Source organism: Lacerta agilis, chromosome 17 (assembly GCF_009819535.1).
Source record: "Lacerta agilis isolate rLacAgi1 chromosome 17, rLacAgi1.pri, whole genome shotgun sequence".
Taxonomy (NCBI): domain Eukaryota; kingdom Metazoa; phylum Chordata; class Lepidosauria; order Squamata; family Lacertidae; genus Lacerta; species Lacerta agilis.
In genome coordinates, this window is record NC_046328.1 from 22,799,796 (window position 1) to 22,816,920 (window position 17,125).

The 17,125-nt window shown below is 47.5% G+C and overlaps 1 protein-coding gene across 4 annotated transcripts in view; it reads right to left on the reverse strand.

Moving 5' to 3' along the window:
• Positions 1-4,112: 4,112 nt before the first annotated feature.
• The window catches only part of LMNA (lamin A/C), an 80,077-nt gene continuing 67,064 nt past the window's right edge, over positions 4,113-17,125 (reverse strand). For 3 of the 4 annotated variants that reach the window (XM_033136359.1, XM_033136356.1, XM_033136358.1), the window contains exons 2-12: positions 16,770-16,926; positions 14,708-14,833; positions 14,318-14,488; positions 12,647-12,772; positions 12,080-12,300; positions 11,571-11,784; positions 10,253-10,360; positions 9,944-10,063; positions 9,091-9,186; positions 6,047-6,295; positions 4,113-4,279 (exon numbers count right to left, since the gene is read on the reverse strand). In XM_033136359.1, coding sequence (XP_032992250.1) covers positions 4,253-4,279; positions 6,047-6,295; positions 9,091-9,186; positions 9,944-10,063; positions 10,253-10,360; positions 11,571-11,784; positions 12,080-12,300; positions 12,647-12,772; positions 14,318-14,488; positions 14,708-14,833; positions 16,770-16,926 — 1,615 coding nt within the window. In that variant the 3' untranslated portion in view covers positions 4,113-4,252. Of the gene's footprint in view, positions 4,280-6,046; positions 6,296-8,462; positions 8,595-9,090; positions 9,187-9,943; positions 10,064-10,252; positions 10,361-11,570; positions 11,785-12,079; positions 12,301-12,646; positions 12,773-14,317; positions 14,489-14,707; positions 14,834-16,769; positions 16,927-17,125 lie in introns of those variants that run through there. The other variant, XM_033136357.1, reaches the window with a different exon arrangement.

The window sequence follows — 17,125 nt, forward strand, 5'->3', positions numbered from 1 at the left end:
TCAGATAAGCCGCACCTTTTAAATTCAAGGGGGGAACAGAAAAAAAGACAATACCTGAATATAAGCCACACCCTTAAAATTGTGTCTTATGCTGGTGGTCCTAGGAGCTATGCGCTGCCGTGGCACCTGCCATCTTGCCTCACCGGAAGTCCCGTAAAAGACTATTTTTGCAAGGTCGCAAATTTAGGCCGCACTTTGACTTTTCATGGTCGGAATTTGGGGGGGGGGAGGGAGAAGTGTGGCTTATATTCAGGCCAATACGGTACTTGCTGTGATCACTAGCTTATTTTTTAAAAATAATTGGCTTTTGTTCGTTTGTTTGTTCTTGACCAAAAATCGTTGCAATTTGTCTTCTTACAAGTCAGTGGACGGTAATGAATATCCGACTGACCAACTCTGGAAGTTCATAATATGCTCAAGTGCCTTTGTTACTTTGCATGGCTGGGATATGTAGCTGACACCCGCTGCAGCCTCCTTCTGTTCGGCTTTTGGGAGGTTGTCCTCGAGGTTGCGCTGACTGAAAATGATTTTCTGCACCCTGCATTGGGTATTCATTCTGTGAGTCAAAGGACAGTCTAGGGATGCTGCATTACGTTGCTGCTGGTTTTGGTAAATTGATACCTAGGCCGAGTCTGACATCAGCCTAGCGATGTAATCTACTTCAGGAGCATATCTCCTTTTGCCTCTCACCCCCCCCTCACTTTTTGCCGGTTTCTAGTGTGCAGCCCCCCAGAAGGTCACCGGTGAGGAAAAATGGATCACCCTCTTTTCATGAACTGGTAAGGGCAAGAAGCCAAGGCCCCCGCTCTCCCAGGAAGCCCCACTTCCCAGCTTCATACCATAGATTAAGACACCACAATGGTGTCTGACTCATAAATGAAGGAAGACACAAGAGGCTGGTTTGGTAGACATTTTTAAAGTGTATTTGGTTTAAGAAAATACAGGAGCACTACTGCCACATGAACAGCAAACACAGGCCGCAGCAGAGGTCAACAGCACAAAAAACTCCCTAACGAAAGCACTGGGTTCCCCCTGGAGAATTGTTTTGGGTGGCTGAGTCTTGCTAGAGAGGGGGGCATCTGAGAGAAAGAGGGCAATGACATGGGTGGGTGTTGAATCGGGTGAAGCTCTTGCGAAGACAAAAGCGAATGAGAAGCAAGATTGCAGCTGGCAGCAGGCAGGCACATTTTCGGTTTAGTGTTTTAATTCTGCACCATGCCCTACCCCCACCCGAATTAAGGCAAGAGAACAGGTTTTGCTATGTTGCTGCCCTATTGCCAGTAGCTTGCAATGCACCCTCCTCAAACGAAGCTGCCCAGAGGTTCCTGAGGAAAGTTATTTGCCTGCAATCCAAAGTCGCATGCAAGGATATATGTGCGCATGGAAAAGGTGCCCCCGGTCCCATCACACACCTCACTCTAGTTCCACAGTGGAGAGCATTTTTCAAAAACTGTTTGTCTACAAGAAGGAAAAAACAGATTTGAACTGTGGGCCACAGGGAAAGTGCCTGCTGTTCAAGGGCGAAGGAGAGATCCCTGCCTGAGACACACACGTGAGAGGGGCAGCTTTCCTGGGCCAGAGGCTAGGGCAAAACCAGAGCCGCTTCAGAACTTGCTCAAAACTCTGAAGATTTCTCTAGGTCCTATTAAGAAGTTCAGCAAATTTGTGGATCCTTGAGAAGCGACCAGATGGCTCTGGCTGAAGGGATCAAATGGGATCTTTCTCAGAGCACCTAATATTGCCAGTCTGTGTGTACAGCTCACACAACAGCCTCACAGGAGCCCACCATTCAACAGGGCCCAATTTAGGGTACATCAGGGGTAGCCAACATGATGCTCTCCAGGTGGTGTTGGACTCCCAACTCCCATCAGCCCCAGATAGTACAGCCCATGGTTGTGGATTATAGGAGTTGCCATGCTGCTTTGGGTCCAGGCTAGAGAGGAACCATGCAGGATGTGCTTACAGACCCAGAGTCCTAGGCTTACGCACAAGTAGGGGGCCCATGATACTCCTTCACTGCCTGTTAAGAATGTCTTTGGGAGGCCAGAGTATACAAGGCCCCCACTTGGGCCTTCCATTTGCTAGAAGCAACACAGGCCTCATCCTCCCCCCACCTTGCTGAACTCTTTCTGCGCTATTGACCTTGTTTCTGGATCTCTGTGCCTGACCCTGCCTGTGTTGAGACATCACTGAACCCTTAGGTGACTTAGATCTGGTGTGTCTTCCAAACTTAACATGAGACACACATCTGAAAACTAAGGAGACCCAACTGTCGGCTGCAAGAGAAGGTGGCATTTTTGAATCCTCAGCTGGGCAGGGAAGAGAAACAATATCTGAAGAGAAACAATATCTGCAGACAGGACCCCACCAACAGAAGACCATGGTGGGAATCCAGCCTTAGTCAGAGACAAACAAGGGCCCCAAAGCTAACAGGGGCTGCCCCATGCGCATCAATGGGAGAAAAAGTTCAGTGGGGCGGCCCCACTTTGTAGAGAGGAGACTTTGCTGCTGGGCACTGCGGCTTCCCTGACTATGCATTGGCTGCTCTGATTTCACAAAGGGGTGGTGGCTAAAAAGGCCTACAAAACTCCCCCAACCTACTTGGTGCTTTGGCTAGAAAGCTTTTTAGCTCAACAGCCTGTTTAGGGCATCGTAGTCAAACTCAGGCACAGAAAAAAAAGCTGGTCCCAGAACTGAAATCAAAAAGCACTTTCCCCCGAATGTTCGCTACACCTTCCCATAGCCCTTAAAAAGGCAACCCAAACAAGAGCACTGGCTACGGCAGCCATCTTTCAGCAAGGAGCTGCCATCCTTTGCTTCTGGGCTGCCAGTCTGGCGAAGACCATCCTTGCCAAGGCACATGGCAGCTACCACCCGATACGCACCCACCCACCCCTTTCTCCCTCAAAGTGCCGCCAAAGAACAATACAGTACATAAATGTCAACCCAACAGCATTTATATTGGCTATTATAGCATAGCAGTTGGCTTTAAGGAGGAGGGGAGGAGGGATAACAGCAGCTGCAACTCGAGCAAAGCAAGGCAGAGAGGCAGAGAGAAAAAGCTTTGGAGAGAATTGTTTTTGGACTGGACAGCTGTCAAGCCCCAGCTGCCAACAGCCTTTTCTTACAATGCGGGGATCTTACATGCTTGTTTTCCAAAGGAAGGTGGTTTCAATTTTTGAGCCGAAACATTTCCTTGAAGCAAAAGTGGGTGTTGTCATGTGCACCCCCAAAACTGTCAGGAGGGGCATCAAAAGTACACATCGGGTCAAGTATATGAGCTGTTTTGCGGGGTGGGAAGAGCTAAATCTAGATTTCTTCATTTAAAGGCACAAATGTGGATGCAGTTCATCTGAATTTGGTTCACTCACACTGGCGATTATTTTGTATTTATTCTGAGTGGGCGAAAAGTAGGGGCGCAAACTAAATTTTAAGATGAAGTGCTATAATCCCAGTCAGTTTAAGGGCTGCTTTGCATTGTAACTGCCTTAGAGGGCCTCATCAGCATGAAGTAAAACAGCCTGACAACAGACATTAGATTAAAGTATGGTACATTTCCTGTCCAGAATTTAGACTGAAATTAATGTGTTTTATTTTATTTAAAACAAGAGTCTCCCACTCACATTGACACTGTAAACAAGGCTCCACTCTGAACCAAGAGGGTGTCTGTATGAGCGTCAAACTGTTTTAACTTAGGTGTGTGGGGGGCTAACTGTGGGTTACAGCTGCTGTTAGCCAAGAGTGGCTTATGAGTATAATTCATCTTTAGTGTATCCCACAGGGAAACAGCAAGTGCAAAAATCCCTCTCAGAGTTTGTCCCTAGGGGAAAGTATGAAACCAAGAGGGCCTCGTCTCTGTTTTTCTTTTTTCCTTTTACATACAGAAACCTTTGGTATTCCAATGAAAAAATCTCTATATATATATCTCTATACATATACACACCCCTATGTTAAGGAGATATTAAAGTAAAACATTTCCCCCCTCCTTTTTGGCACCAATAACTCAAATTTCTTTGGCTTGGTTGTGGTTTTTTTTAAAGGTTTTTTTGTTATAGAAAAAAAAATTCTTAAAAAACCCCTGAAGCATCTTTAGCATTTATATATATTTTTATATATCTCGATATGTAATAATAAAGTATAAATTCCTGCAGTAGAAAATAACTCCTTTTATAAACGTTTCTTCTGTGCATGTAAGGAATAAGTTGCTTTTTGTCTAGCAGGCTGTGAGCGTTGTCGGGGAACAGCGGCAGGTTTACATGATGCTGCAGTTTTGAGGGCCCTGGATGGAGACACACAGAGAAAGTTTATTTTAAATATATTTAAACTAATTAGAAGCTTTTTTAAAACAAAGGGAACTCAAAGCAACTTGCAAACCCCCGCCCACAAAAAACCCATACATTAATATATAGACTCAATCAAAATTCTGAGGAAAGAAATCGTGATGACCTAGCCAACAGGTTCAGCACCTTCCCCTTCAAGGAAAGGACAAAGAATTTGGTTTTTTTTTATAGTTCAGAAGATGACTAAGGAGAGACTTGGAATTCCACTCTCCCTCACTGCCCTGAAATAACACAATGGTTATTGCAGATCATGCCTGGTCCTTTATTCTTGCAAGAGGTCAAGTAGTTTCACTGTTTAGTCAATACAATATTTTTATTGTCGGCATCAAATCCCTTTTTCTTCAGCAAGAATTCATAGCAGTTGAGATAGATGCTGAAAGTGCTTGAAGCCTAAAGCTGATGGTGCCTGTACTTTGTGGCGTTGCAGTAAGATCAAGAGTTTTTCAAAGACAGTGGGCAGCTCAGTTTAAGTCTGATCCTGCATTATTCTTAGGGACGGACAAATCCGTCAGTTCCAGATTTTTATTTTTCAAATATTAAATTTAGTTGTCCACATTTGGACATCAGTTTTCTTTTGTTTCTTTAAAGTAACCTCACAGAAATTGATAAGCATTTCTCTTGATACATTCTTTTGCATGGAATCTCCCCTAAAATCCACATTTGGCAAGCAATTCTCCTTAATATAATTTTAATTTTATTTGCATTAACATTTGCATTTTATATATTATTTATTGCATTTATATCCCACCTTTTTCTCCAAGGAGCTAAAAGTGTGGTACATGGTTCTCTCCTTCCTCATTTAATCCCCACAACAACCCTTTTGGACAGGTTTGGCTGAGAATCAGTGACTGGCCCAAAAAACACCCAGCGAGCTACACAGCCAGGGGAAGATTTTAACTCTCGTCTCCCAGGTCCTAGTTCAACACTAACCACTGCACCACACTGCTCCCACCTATCCTATATATACACAGCTTTGTACACATTTTTTTGGTTGTCAATTGCAAGATTCAGACAAACACAAATTTCAAAGGGTAGCTGTGTATCAAATCTGCACACCTCCCAAACTGTGAATTAGGTGGGTTTGTATAAAAAGGTAAACCAACTTTCTCCCCAATCTCTAGTCATTCTCGTTATCACTGAGTCCCTTGTGCACATCACTTGGGAATTTCTATGCACCTCAGGCAACCTGATCTGCTTTGTTAAAACAGCTGCCACATTTCAGTTGCCTCCAACAGTCTTAATCCACCATCACTTAACAAACAGGTGCAGAAACATGGTAGAAGCATTCATGGCAAAACTGACCAATTTCATTCATATACAGAAATGCAAATGGACAGCATCTGTCATTTGGGGAAAGCCTTGTGGTGCCTTTTTAAAGTTAGACGAATTCTCGGCAGTGATAATAGACATGTAGGGTTGCAGCCAACTAGGTTCTACTCAGAGTAAACCCACTGAAATTGATGGGCCTAAGAGAGCCATGCCCATTAACCTCCATAGGTCCATACAGAGTTGGGCTGTGCCCAACGCTTACTCTTTTTTTGCTGTTCTGCTAGGATCTTGCTGGAAGCATTTGGGGAATGTGTGTTTTCAAGGGTCTCCAGACATTAACAGTTGACAATGCCACAATGGATGCAACAGTTAATGATGGGACTCCCTCCCCGCTGAATCCCCCCAAACTCTGGCCCCCAAAAGCCCAAGCCACTGACCTGCTGGCGTGGGCTGGAATTGCCCAGGATGTAGGTCCGGGGGAGCAGGCTTTCCCCAAGGCCGCTGCCTCCGGTACGGTAGCTGCGTGTGATGGTGAGGCTGGAAGAGGAAGAGCCAGAGGACATGGTGCCGGTCGCAGCGTTGGTGGTACTGGCCCCCTTGTCTGCCGGCTGCCCGCACGTGCCGCAAAGCACAGTGCGGGAACGCAGGTTGTACTCGCCTGGGTCGCCAGAGCCGCTGCAGTGGCTCTAGAGGAGGAGGAAGATCAGAAGCTGAACCACACAGAGAACAGGGATGGGGAACCAAAGTCTGCCTGGGGCTGCTGAGACGCTCCACTCCAGGCAGGATGGTGGTTGCAGTCCACTGTCGGGAGTGCCACAGCTTCCCCATCTCCAACACAGAGACAGAATCACCGAAACTTTCGATTAGGAGCAGGAAAAAAAGTTTTGAAGGATAGCAACGGACGTTTTATTTATTCTCTGAAGGGAAAAAGCAAAAGCCACGCACTAGGTTATGATTTGGGATCTGCATATGTGCCTAACAGTGTGCAAATGAAAATTTTGCAGCAAATGTTTAGAAAGTTTTTCAGAGGAGGAATTAACCCTATGGATGGGTAGATTTGAAAGGGAATATTAAAAAGTATGTAAATTAATATCTTTTTAGCAATCCTTTAGAAGCAGGAAGGTGATATATGGGAGAAATAAAAAGGGTGGAGAACCTCTGGTCCACCAGGGGATCTAATTTGGCCCAAGAGGCCAATTCCCCTATACCTCAGCTACCTGTCCATCAACTGAGAGCAATGTGATATCAGCTGATGGAGGGGAGGGGAGGGGTGGGTTCAATTCTGCATTGGGTCTGGGTGGCTGCAGTGGCAAAGCATATGCCCATGCTGCCCAGGGCAAATGCGCTCCCAAGGGGGTTGGGGCGGGTGCCCTCCCAGGCGCGGGATAGCTGCTCGGGTGCCAGGGGCGGAGTGAGCTGCCCACGGTGGACATTCGGTGTGCTGCCCGCCGGCCGCTCCAAGCCTCCCCCAGCTGTCAAAATGAAGGGGGAAGGGGGGAATGCCGCCGGCAAAGCGCCGTAGCTCCCCCCTTCCCCCGACGGCTCAGGGTAGGCTTGGGAGTTGCGGGCAAGTGCCGCGCCAAATGTCACCCCCCCCCCTTAGCAAAGACACCCGGGGTGCTCTGCCTCCACCACGCCCCCTTCTTCCGCTCCTGGGTGGCTGTTCCCAACAAGGAACTGGCACCCACAGCCGAAGCAGTGGGGTTTAACCGCCTTTCAACAGCTGCAAGCGGGCATTAAATCCTGCTCAGCATCAGAGGCACCAAGCAACACTTGTGCTTGGGAGAAGTCCCTCTCACAGTGGATCTGCAAGTTTCTTCCCCCTGCTTTTTGCAGATCTGCTGCTAAAGGGACTTCTCTTGTCTGAAATGCCCATATAATGCTGACTCTTTTTGCCCCCTGTGGGTGTGGGGGGGAAAGAACCACTTGCAAGTAATTATCATTGTTTAATGATATCATAGAAGGGGCACCATGGCCACAAACTTAGTGTCACTCTAGGTGACAATTCCTAAACTTGGTTTTTTTTTTTAACCCACTTTTGTTGAATCTTATAGACCCATTTCCCTGCCTAATGTATATTATTAGAGTTTCGCTTCTGTCCTTGACAGTTGCTTAAAACGAATTATAGGTGATTACATCCATGTGGACCAAACTGGCTTTATCCCAATTTGGTCTCCATTTGGAAATTAATAATACTAAATATTAATAAGTATCTTTGTTAGTAGTAGCAGTAAGTAAACAGAAACATCTTTAAGACGTTTGACCATGTGGAATGGGCATTTCAAATTGGTTTAGTTAAAAGCATGGCCCTAAATTTACGTATAGTCTTGTGGGTGAAATTAAGAATAAGTTTAGACTTTAAACAAATTGATCTCTGGGGTACAAAGGAAGGCCATCCCCAAGTTTGCTTCTGTTCCTTATGCACAGCAAAGAAGAGCTAACCAAGCTCCTGGTTGCGATGCAAACATTTATAAACTCTGGTGGGAGCAAACTTTGAACATGCAAACTCAGGGGCTGCCACAAAAAAGGCCCTCACTGCAGACACCACCAAACTTCTGGGGGATGTGGAACTAGCAAGAGGGCCCAACTCAGCTGATTTTAACACCAGGGAGGGTCTGTAAGGAAGGAGGTGGTCTTCCAAGTATCTGGGACCTACGTTATATGGGGTTTTCAGTGCTAACATGAGCACCTTGAACTGGGCCTAGCAACGAACTGGCAGCCAATGCAGCTGTTTTAAAATGGGGCTCTAAAATTATTGGTTGTAGAAGGAAGGTTTAGCAACGTGTTCTATTACAGAAATTGTCTCATAAGTTAAAATTAATGAGAGGACGGTGTAAACAAGATTCCTCATTTCTATTTTCTCAGTTTGATTTTATTGACTAATAGACAAGAGATTGGAAGGTCAGTCTCCACAGCATTGGATGTAACTGACTGAAATACAGTCTTGGACCAGGGATCTTCAGTTTAAAATATGGGTTTTCAAACCTGCAAGGAAAGCGGAGAATGTGGTTCAGCACCTGGTAATATCCCCCCACGATTTGTACCGAATTAATGTACATGTCATACTATGAAATATAGGAGAAGTGGATGTTTCAGTACTGTATTAATCTTGTTGGTGGGCTATTTCTGAAAAAAAAAAATTACCTATGGTTTTCTGTTTTTCTTTTGTACTTTGGGGTAAGAAAGCAAGCTAACAAAAATTATTGACCAAATCAAAGGAGCACACTGTTTTGGGAATCAGGACAGACCAAGCTAATACAGAGTACAGGGATGTGCTAAAATACAGGAAGAGAAGGGGGGAGAGGCAGAGATCTGAGGAGCCCCAGACAAGAGCAATATCCTATTGTGCTTCCGTGGAATTTTATTGCCCTCCTTTATTAGGAACATTGCAGTAGCACGCATGGAAGCCTTCTGTGAGAGGGCGGGTCATGCCTTCTCCGCAGTCGCTCCCTCTGCTAGCAGAGAACCCCAGAAAACTCACATGGTGGTGGTGGTGGTGGCGCCCATCTTCATCCTCCTCATCTTCGTCGTCGTCATTGACAATCACGGTGCGCACCAGCTTCCGCATGGCCACTTCCTGTGGAGGGAAAACAAAGAAAGGGTGTCAGGTGAGTTGCTGGTACTTTGCTCCTTCAACTGGGCTTAATGTCAAAGAGGCCATCAGGCAGACAGAGAAGACAATAACCTGGGGTCTTGGTACTGGGAAGAGGGTTTGGGAGGCGTTATCACCGTCTCTTAAACCTCTTTTAAAAAATGCGCATGTAACAGTCAACAGAGGAATCACATCCACACTGGGAACTATAGCTAGGCTACAGTTCCCAGCACCCTTCACAAACTACAGTTCCCATAATTATTTGGGGGAATCCACCTGCTCTAGATAGATGGTGTTGATGTGACCAGGGCAGTATCCTATTAATTTAAATTAAGAGGTGGGGCACTCTATGCCCTGGGACTCTGTCCAGGCCATACTCACCACCCACACTCTGAGAACTTTTGCCTGGCAGGAATGGATCCCTGATAAGGCCTCTTTGCTCGGATGCGAGGAGGACAGGGGGAGATGTGCGTGTGGTTGTTTTAACCTAGCCAACTGTACAGAGGAATGTGTCGCACCGGTAGCTCCACCCATTTTTGCTCTGCCCACCCCATAAGGAAATGCGTCCCTTGGGTGAGAAAGGTTGCCCACCCCAATAAATTCGCAGACATAACAGCAGGAAGAGGGGAATGTGAGAGCCATAAGCAAAGGCCAATGTAATGGAGTCCTGGGCTTTGAACAGCAACAGCTCTGGCCTCACTGAGGAATAGCAGCCCCAACCATCCACCGCAGGGTGCCTTACCTCTCCAGTAGAGGTGAGCAGAGCGGTGCGCAAGCTGTCTCCAGTTCCCCACGAGCTCTGATTTTTCCACACCATATCACTGGGAGGGTTGTGGGTCACCCCGGCACCAGAGGCCCAGATCTTAAGTGGGGACAGAGAGGAAGAAGAGAAAGTCATCAAGGGAGACGCCGACATACAACAGTGCTGTGTATTGGAGGAGGTCCAGGGGGCTGCGCCACATCCACCCATCCACCCTCCTCCTCACGCAGTTGCTGGCCCCGTCCTGGGAATTCTGCACTTCTGCTTTGCATGAGGCTCGCAGCTACTCACCGTAACCAACTGGCCTGCCTTCAAGGTGAACTTGGGGGGGAACCTGTAGGAGATGGGGGCCTCATCTCCATTCTGGCGCTTGATCTGCCAGTTTCCCAGGGACTGGTCCTAAAAAAAACACAGAAGAGGGATGGCCATGGTAAGTGAGCCCCATGGCAGGGGAGGCACTAGCGACTGTGCCATCTCCCAGGAAGAGGTGTGGATGTGGGTCTCTCTTGATAAGGCCTTGTGAATGCATCTCATTCCTGCCATGCAGAAACCAGGAAGAAGCAGCTTCCCTCCCTACTGGCTGCTAGGAAATCTAATCAAGCACAACTCTGAATACAAAATAATAATAATAATAATAATAATAATAATAATAATAAATTTTTATTTATACCCCGCCTTTCCCCGCCAAACCAGGCTCATAAGAGTGTATTGTACACTAAATATCTCAGTGCAACACATACTGTAACTCAGAATAATGTGAGCTTATTATATTATATTATATTATATTATATTATATTATATTATATTAATTATATTATATTATATGTGTATGATACACACACACACACACACACACACTGTACTATTTTATAGATTACTATTCAATGTCACCAGGTTCAAGAGTTCGACTGTAATGTCCTGAAGACCAGAGTACAGATTCTCTGTGTTAAATCTTGCAGTTGAGAAACTATACAAGGAGGACTCCATCCAACAACGAGACGTTTGGGTAAAATCTTTCTTTCAACACCCTTCTTCAGGTCGGTCCAAACTTGGACCCAGTGACATTGAATAGTAACCTGTAAGATTGTATATATCTCTTCAAGATGGATCTGAGACTGTTATATATATTCTTTAAGCTCATGTTATAGTACATGTTGCATTGAGATAATTTAGTGTACAATATACTCCTATTTCTGATAGAGAGTTGAGCTTGTTGAGGTTCTACTCTCTGTATTCCTCTGTTGTTTGATGCTAGGAAATCTAAACAAAAGTGACAGCTGATGCCCATTGGGCTTGGTAGGACGGAAGGCAGGGAGCCCAACAGCAGGTGGCGCCAGAGGCAATGGCAAGCAGAGACAAATAATTCTAGCACTATCCCCACCCCTCCCAAGTTCTACAACAGCAGCACTGAGACTAAGCTGATGGGCAGGGCTGATCGTGCAAAATGCGCCTGGCACCTGGCAAATTTTGAACGCGGCCGAGTGAAAAGCTCATCAAGTTCTGCCTTAATGGGCTGCTGAACATGCCACTCTCCCCCCTGACCACCCCAGGATTTCTGCCAAGCAGCAAGGCACTCCCCCTCTCCTGTCCCCACCACAAGGTAACCCACCTCATTCGACTTGTTCCTCAGGCGGACAAACTTCCCTGCCATGTCTATTTCCTCCACAGCCACGCGGCCGCTGGTCCGGGCATGGTGGGAATAGCTAGTGCGGCCCTCTCCATCCTCGAGCTTCCGCTTCTTGGAAGAGCTTTGCATAGAAGAGTGGGAGATGCGTGTCCTGGTGCCCCCCTTCTGGGAGGTGGGGCTGGGGGAGAGACGCAGCCTGGGGGGGGAGGAGAAGAGAGAGGAGAGGGCGTCAAGGTGACTTGTCTTCAGGTGCATGCAGGAGCTGAAACTAAGAACATTAGAGCCCTGCTGGATCAGCCCAATGGCCCATCTAATCCAGATTCCTGCCTCTTCTTTCTGTTCTCTTCCAAGAGCAGACCCATTTACAAAGCTTTCCATTCAACCTACGTTTGGACCCTCTAGCACGGAAAGAACAGGAGGCCACCGTCTGAGCGAGACCACCATGTTTTGACTCCACCCCCCCCGGTCAGCTTTCCCAGCCCTGCACCTACCTCTCCTCCTCTCCCTCCAGGAGCTTGCGGTAGGCGTTGATCTCCATGTCCAGGGCTAGCTTGATGTCCAGCAGCTCCTGGTACTCATCCAGCTGCTGCTGCATGCGGGCCCGCATGTCTGCCATCTCCCGCTCTTTTTCGGACAGGATGCGGCGGCTGGTGTCACGCTCCCGGGCAAGAGCATCCTCCAGGTCACGCAGCTTCGCTTCCTTGGCGGAGAGCTGGGAAGGAGGCAGAAGAGAGGAGCTGGCAGGTGGAGCAGGCCAACGGCACAAGGGGCATGGAGGCGGGCTAGAAATTCACTAGATTCTCACATGGTGGTGGTGCTCATTATTACTCTACAGCGTTGGAAATCAGAAAGGGCTTCGCTCAAAATCCCTTAAGAGTTAAGTGGGCAGCGTTTCAGTGCAATGTAGCCATTACTCAGCTGGAGGAATAAGTCTCAATTTAGAGCACCCTGGGCAAAGACATTCAGCAGTGCCACAGTGTCATTCAGGGAGGCAACAGCACTCAAAACAGAGCACAGCACTAGCCGCCTGTCCCTGGTGACCCTTCCCGATCCCTCACCTGCTTCTGCAGCTGGCTCAGCTGAGACGACAGGCTGTCGATGCGGATGCGAGTCTGCTGCAACTCTTCGTGGGCTGCCCCTGCCATGCTGTTGTTCCGCTCGGCTGACTGCTTGGCGTTTTCCAGCTGAAAAGGAAGACCGCATGCGATGAGGCACAGAAGAAACTGGGCGCTCCAGGAAGGAGGACAGAAAGGAACATTCTGGGACATGGGCTGCCTTTGTCTAAAGCAGCCTTCGCCAACTTGGTGCCTTCTGGATGCTTTGAACCACAACTCCCAACATCCCCCAGCCAGCATGGCCATCTTGGACTACAGCTCCCATCAGCCCCCAGCCAGTGCTGAACATTAGTTTGCAGTGGGTTGGGAACACAGTTTAATTTCTTTAACCTGCACCGCAAGTGGAGGTGTTTTTTGTTTTGTTTTGTTTTTCACTTCTGGAAATCCAAACCAGCCACTGACAGAAAGTGGCTATCTGGGAGTGGTATTTCAATGCAGTGTTTCAATGCAGTGTTTCCAAACAATATTTAACAGCCCTGATTGTTGTACAAAAGAGAGAGAGAGAGAGAGAAATAGTGGCTATGATAGTGTATTAGATATGGCCCTGTGTGCATAGACCACAATGCAGGGTTGTTGCAAACCACTCTTCTCTCAAGTTCAGTGCCGCATCCAACACACACAACTATCCGTAGACTACATTACAGGGCTGCTGCAATCCATTCCCTCGCAGCCCTCACACCCAGCCTGCAAAATGGGGAAAACCCCCCAAGACCATTGGAAGAGCAGTCCTTTGAATGCAGGCAACAACCGACTGCTGCAACCAGGAAGGTTACTATCCCGGAAAACCTTGTCCGTGAACTGTGCAAGCTCTTCTTGTGAATTGTGCCAGCTTTTGTTTGGATCACACAAACACAGATACATATGTGGATAAGTTAATATCTGGGACTTTGTGATCAATATTGTTCATTGGGACTTTTATTCATTTTGCTATTACGTTACTTTGCTGAACTTTGTTGATCTCTACATGCAGACTATGTCTGTGAAGAACTTTTGATACAGAGAGAAATATATTGCATGAATATTATTTTGATACGTCTTTGTGGTGTGTTTGTGAATGCAACCAGGAAGGTGGCAGAGGCAGGACAGAGCAAGCAGACACACGCAGTGTGTAATGTAGCCCCCACACAAAAGGGGTCATTGCCTGTACTTCAAAAACTCGAACTCCTCACATTTCCTACACTGAACAGGACCTAAATGAGAAATAGTGTTAACTCCTGGACTTTAATTCTAGCTTTTTAGTTGGGGCTGGTTGGGTGGAGAGATAATACGTGCAAAAGGGAAAGCAGGGCTGGCCCAGGATGTTTTGCCACTTGAGGAGAGACAGACAATGCTGTCATGCTGCTTTCTCCTTCTCCCCCCCCCCCAGGAGGCTGGAGAGGAGCAGGCAGGTGGGGGTGGGGGGTGGGGTGGAGGCCCACTCTGCCACCTGAGGCGACTGCCTCCCGGGTGTGCCAGCCCTGAGTTAAAGTCTTGAATAGCTCCACAATCTCTTAGGAGCAGGCTGCCACTGCAGTGCAAACCGAAGGAAATAAACAAATGGGATGGCACCCAAAGTAATGTAGAAAGGCTCCATCTCTCTGGCAAAAGGTAAGGAGTTTAAGGCCAGGGTGGTACCTTGGAGCCGTAAGTCTTCTCCAGCTCTTCCTTGTACAGCTTGATTTGCATTTCGTGCTGTGCCCTCAGGTCATGCAGGGCATCGGCCAGCTTGCTCTCGAACTCCCGCTGGCGCCCGTTGTCGATCTCCACCAGGCGGGTCTCGTGGCGGCGTTTGCTCTCGCGAAGCTCCTGCAGCAGAAGGCGGAAAGAAGAGTCATGGGGGATGAAGGCTACTAATGGCTGGAAGCCAGGGGCAGAGAGAAGGGGTTCTTGTACTCGGGTCTTGCTTCTGGGTTTCCCCAAACAACCTTCAGCCTTACAATTCAGGGACAGGAATTGCGGGCAAGCCCAGGGGGTTGGTGAAGGTATGTACGGCTGTGCTGTTTTTTTGCAAGCCGCCGCACTCACCTCGCCATAGATGTTCTTCTGGAACTCGAGCTCCTCCCTCAGGGTCTGCAGTCTGTTCTCCGCATCCACCCGTCGCAGCATCTCGTCCTGAAGTTGCTTCTTGGCCTCAGCCAAAGCAGCTTCCAGCTGTGGATGGATTGGCAGGGAGACAGGGTGGGATGGGGAAAAAAAGAGTATGGGAGAAACATGTCAATGGGATGGAAGGTGGCAGCCTTTATATAGGGCCACCCGAGCTCTTGAATCCAGGGAACTGGCCCTGTTATAGATGCCACATAATACTCATTCCACATTTGTAAGAAATCAATCTTTCAGTGTGGCAGGACTGTGGAACTCTCTGCCTATTGATATGGGCAGATGCCTTCACTGTACTCTTTTCAATGCCTGCTAAAATTGTTTTTGTTCCAGCAAGCCTGTTGAGATTTGTAGTATGTTGACCTGTGTTTCAATCTGGTTTTTAGTTCCTCTTTGCCTTTATTCTAATATTTTAAAAAGCTGTTCTTAATAGCAACTTTATTGTTTCATTCTTTTTGCAAACCGCTTTGAGGTTTTCCCTTACATTCAAGCGGTATATGCATTTTGTGAAATGAATAAATTATACTGGGGGCAGATTGAAGCCGTGGCTGGGCCAGGAGCTGCCATATTCCCCAAGCACTGTCTCTCAGGTGGGCTGGGAAATCTGTGGGAGCACCCAGATGCATTTCCACTTTGCCGGGATTCCAAAAACCAGCCCAAGAATAGGGGCCAGCCCCAGCTTGGCACTCTCATGGGTCACAAGTTAAGCTGCCCCTCTGCAAAGCCAGGTTGTCTATTGCACTCAGAAGCTTCTGCTGAAAGCAGCTTTCTAGCATACAGAAAAGACATGTGGTACAGCCCTCCTTGGAAGTGACGCTTTCCAGATGGGAGGGGGTGAATAACAGCTTTGTGTGTGCACTTGGGTGTGTCACCACATATCCTCCTGCCCACTACAGTCTGAAGTAGCACTGACAGCCAGAAGGACTACCCCACATGCTTTCACCTGGAAGCATGAATCTGTTTTAAAACCCAAGAGGTATTGGTAGGTTTAAAGGACTGCATTGCCCAGATGGCAGGTTGTGCTGCCATCTGCTGGCTGTTTTAAACCTTCATGGGATAGATTTCCTAACCTCGAAATGCTCGCCACCCCCCGAAGGGTTCTGGGACAATTACGGACAAAGGTTGATGACAGCAGAGGTTTATGAATTTACTATGAGGTGGGGAGAGGGAGGGAGAGCCATCTTCCCATAACAGAAGAACTTAAGGTCACCCAATGGAAAAGACTGGCAGACCAAAGAAAGCACAACACAATTGACCAGGTGAGATTGCTTTCTTTTTAAAAGGAATATTTTAAAATATTAGAATAAAGTCAAAGGGGAACTAAAAACCAGATTGAAACACAGGTCTTTTTAAAAGAACTCGTGAAAGAGCAGGAGATATATCTGCAGCAGCTAACCATGAAAGCCAAGTGGAACCTCCCAAGACCCAAGGCAGTCTACCCTGAGTGCCAGAGGCTGGAGTTAATCAACAGGCAACCAACAGTCATGCTCCAGGCCCTATGTGGGTACACTAAGAGGCAAACCGGACAGCAGCTGCCGGAACAGAAAGCTGGCCCAGACAGCATTTTGGTCTGAGCCAGCAGAGGTCTTTCACATTCTTAAAGATTACACCATCTAGGGCAGGCATGGCCAAACTTGGCCCTCCAGCTGTTTTGGGACCACAACTCCCAACATCCCTAGGTAACAGGACCAGTGGTCAGGGATGATGGGAATTGTAGTCCCAAAACAGCTGGAGGGCCAAGGGTCATCTAGGGTCAACTTCACAAGTCCCTCCCTCAAGTGGAGAAATTAAGGTTCATTGCAGAAAACATTAAGATGAAGAGGGAAGCTGACCTCAGCAGTAGAATCCACCCACCTCTCAGTGGTGGCCTTTCCTAAGGGGGTCACAACTGCTGGGATGTGTATGCATGAATTATCCAGCTGACATTCAGTAAAAAGTGGGTTGCTTTGATGGCAGCTCCAAAGGAGACTGCTGAGCTGGTGGTCCTCACCTTGGCCACTTGCCCCCGCAGATCACGGAGCTCATTCTCCAAGTTGCGTTTCTCTCCCAAGGCAGTGGTGAGTGCTGCTTCCTTGGAGTTCAGCAAGGCCTCGACGTCCTTCAGGCGGGCTTGAGCGGTCAGCAGCTCCCCTTCCTTCTTGGTGTTCCTAAAACGGGGAAAAGAAGAAGGCACAGCTGTTAACCCAGACTGGAGAGAGGCTTGTCTTCTTCACGGACCAAGGTACCAAAAAACAAAAAACAAAAAACCCCAACGATTTTATTATTATAAAAATGGCAAATGACAAAATCATTACGGAAGTAATAAAATGGTTCGTCCTGTTTTCTTTGTAAGTCAGTCTGCAATGA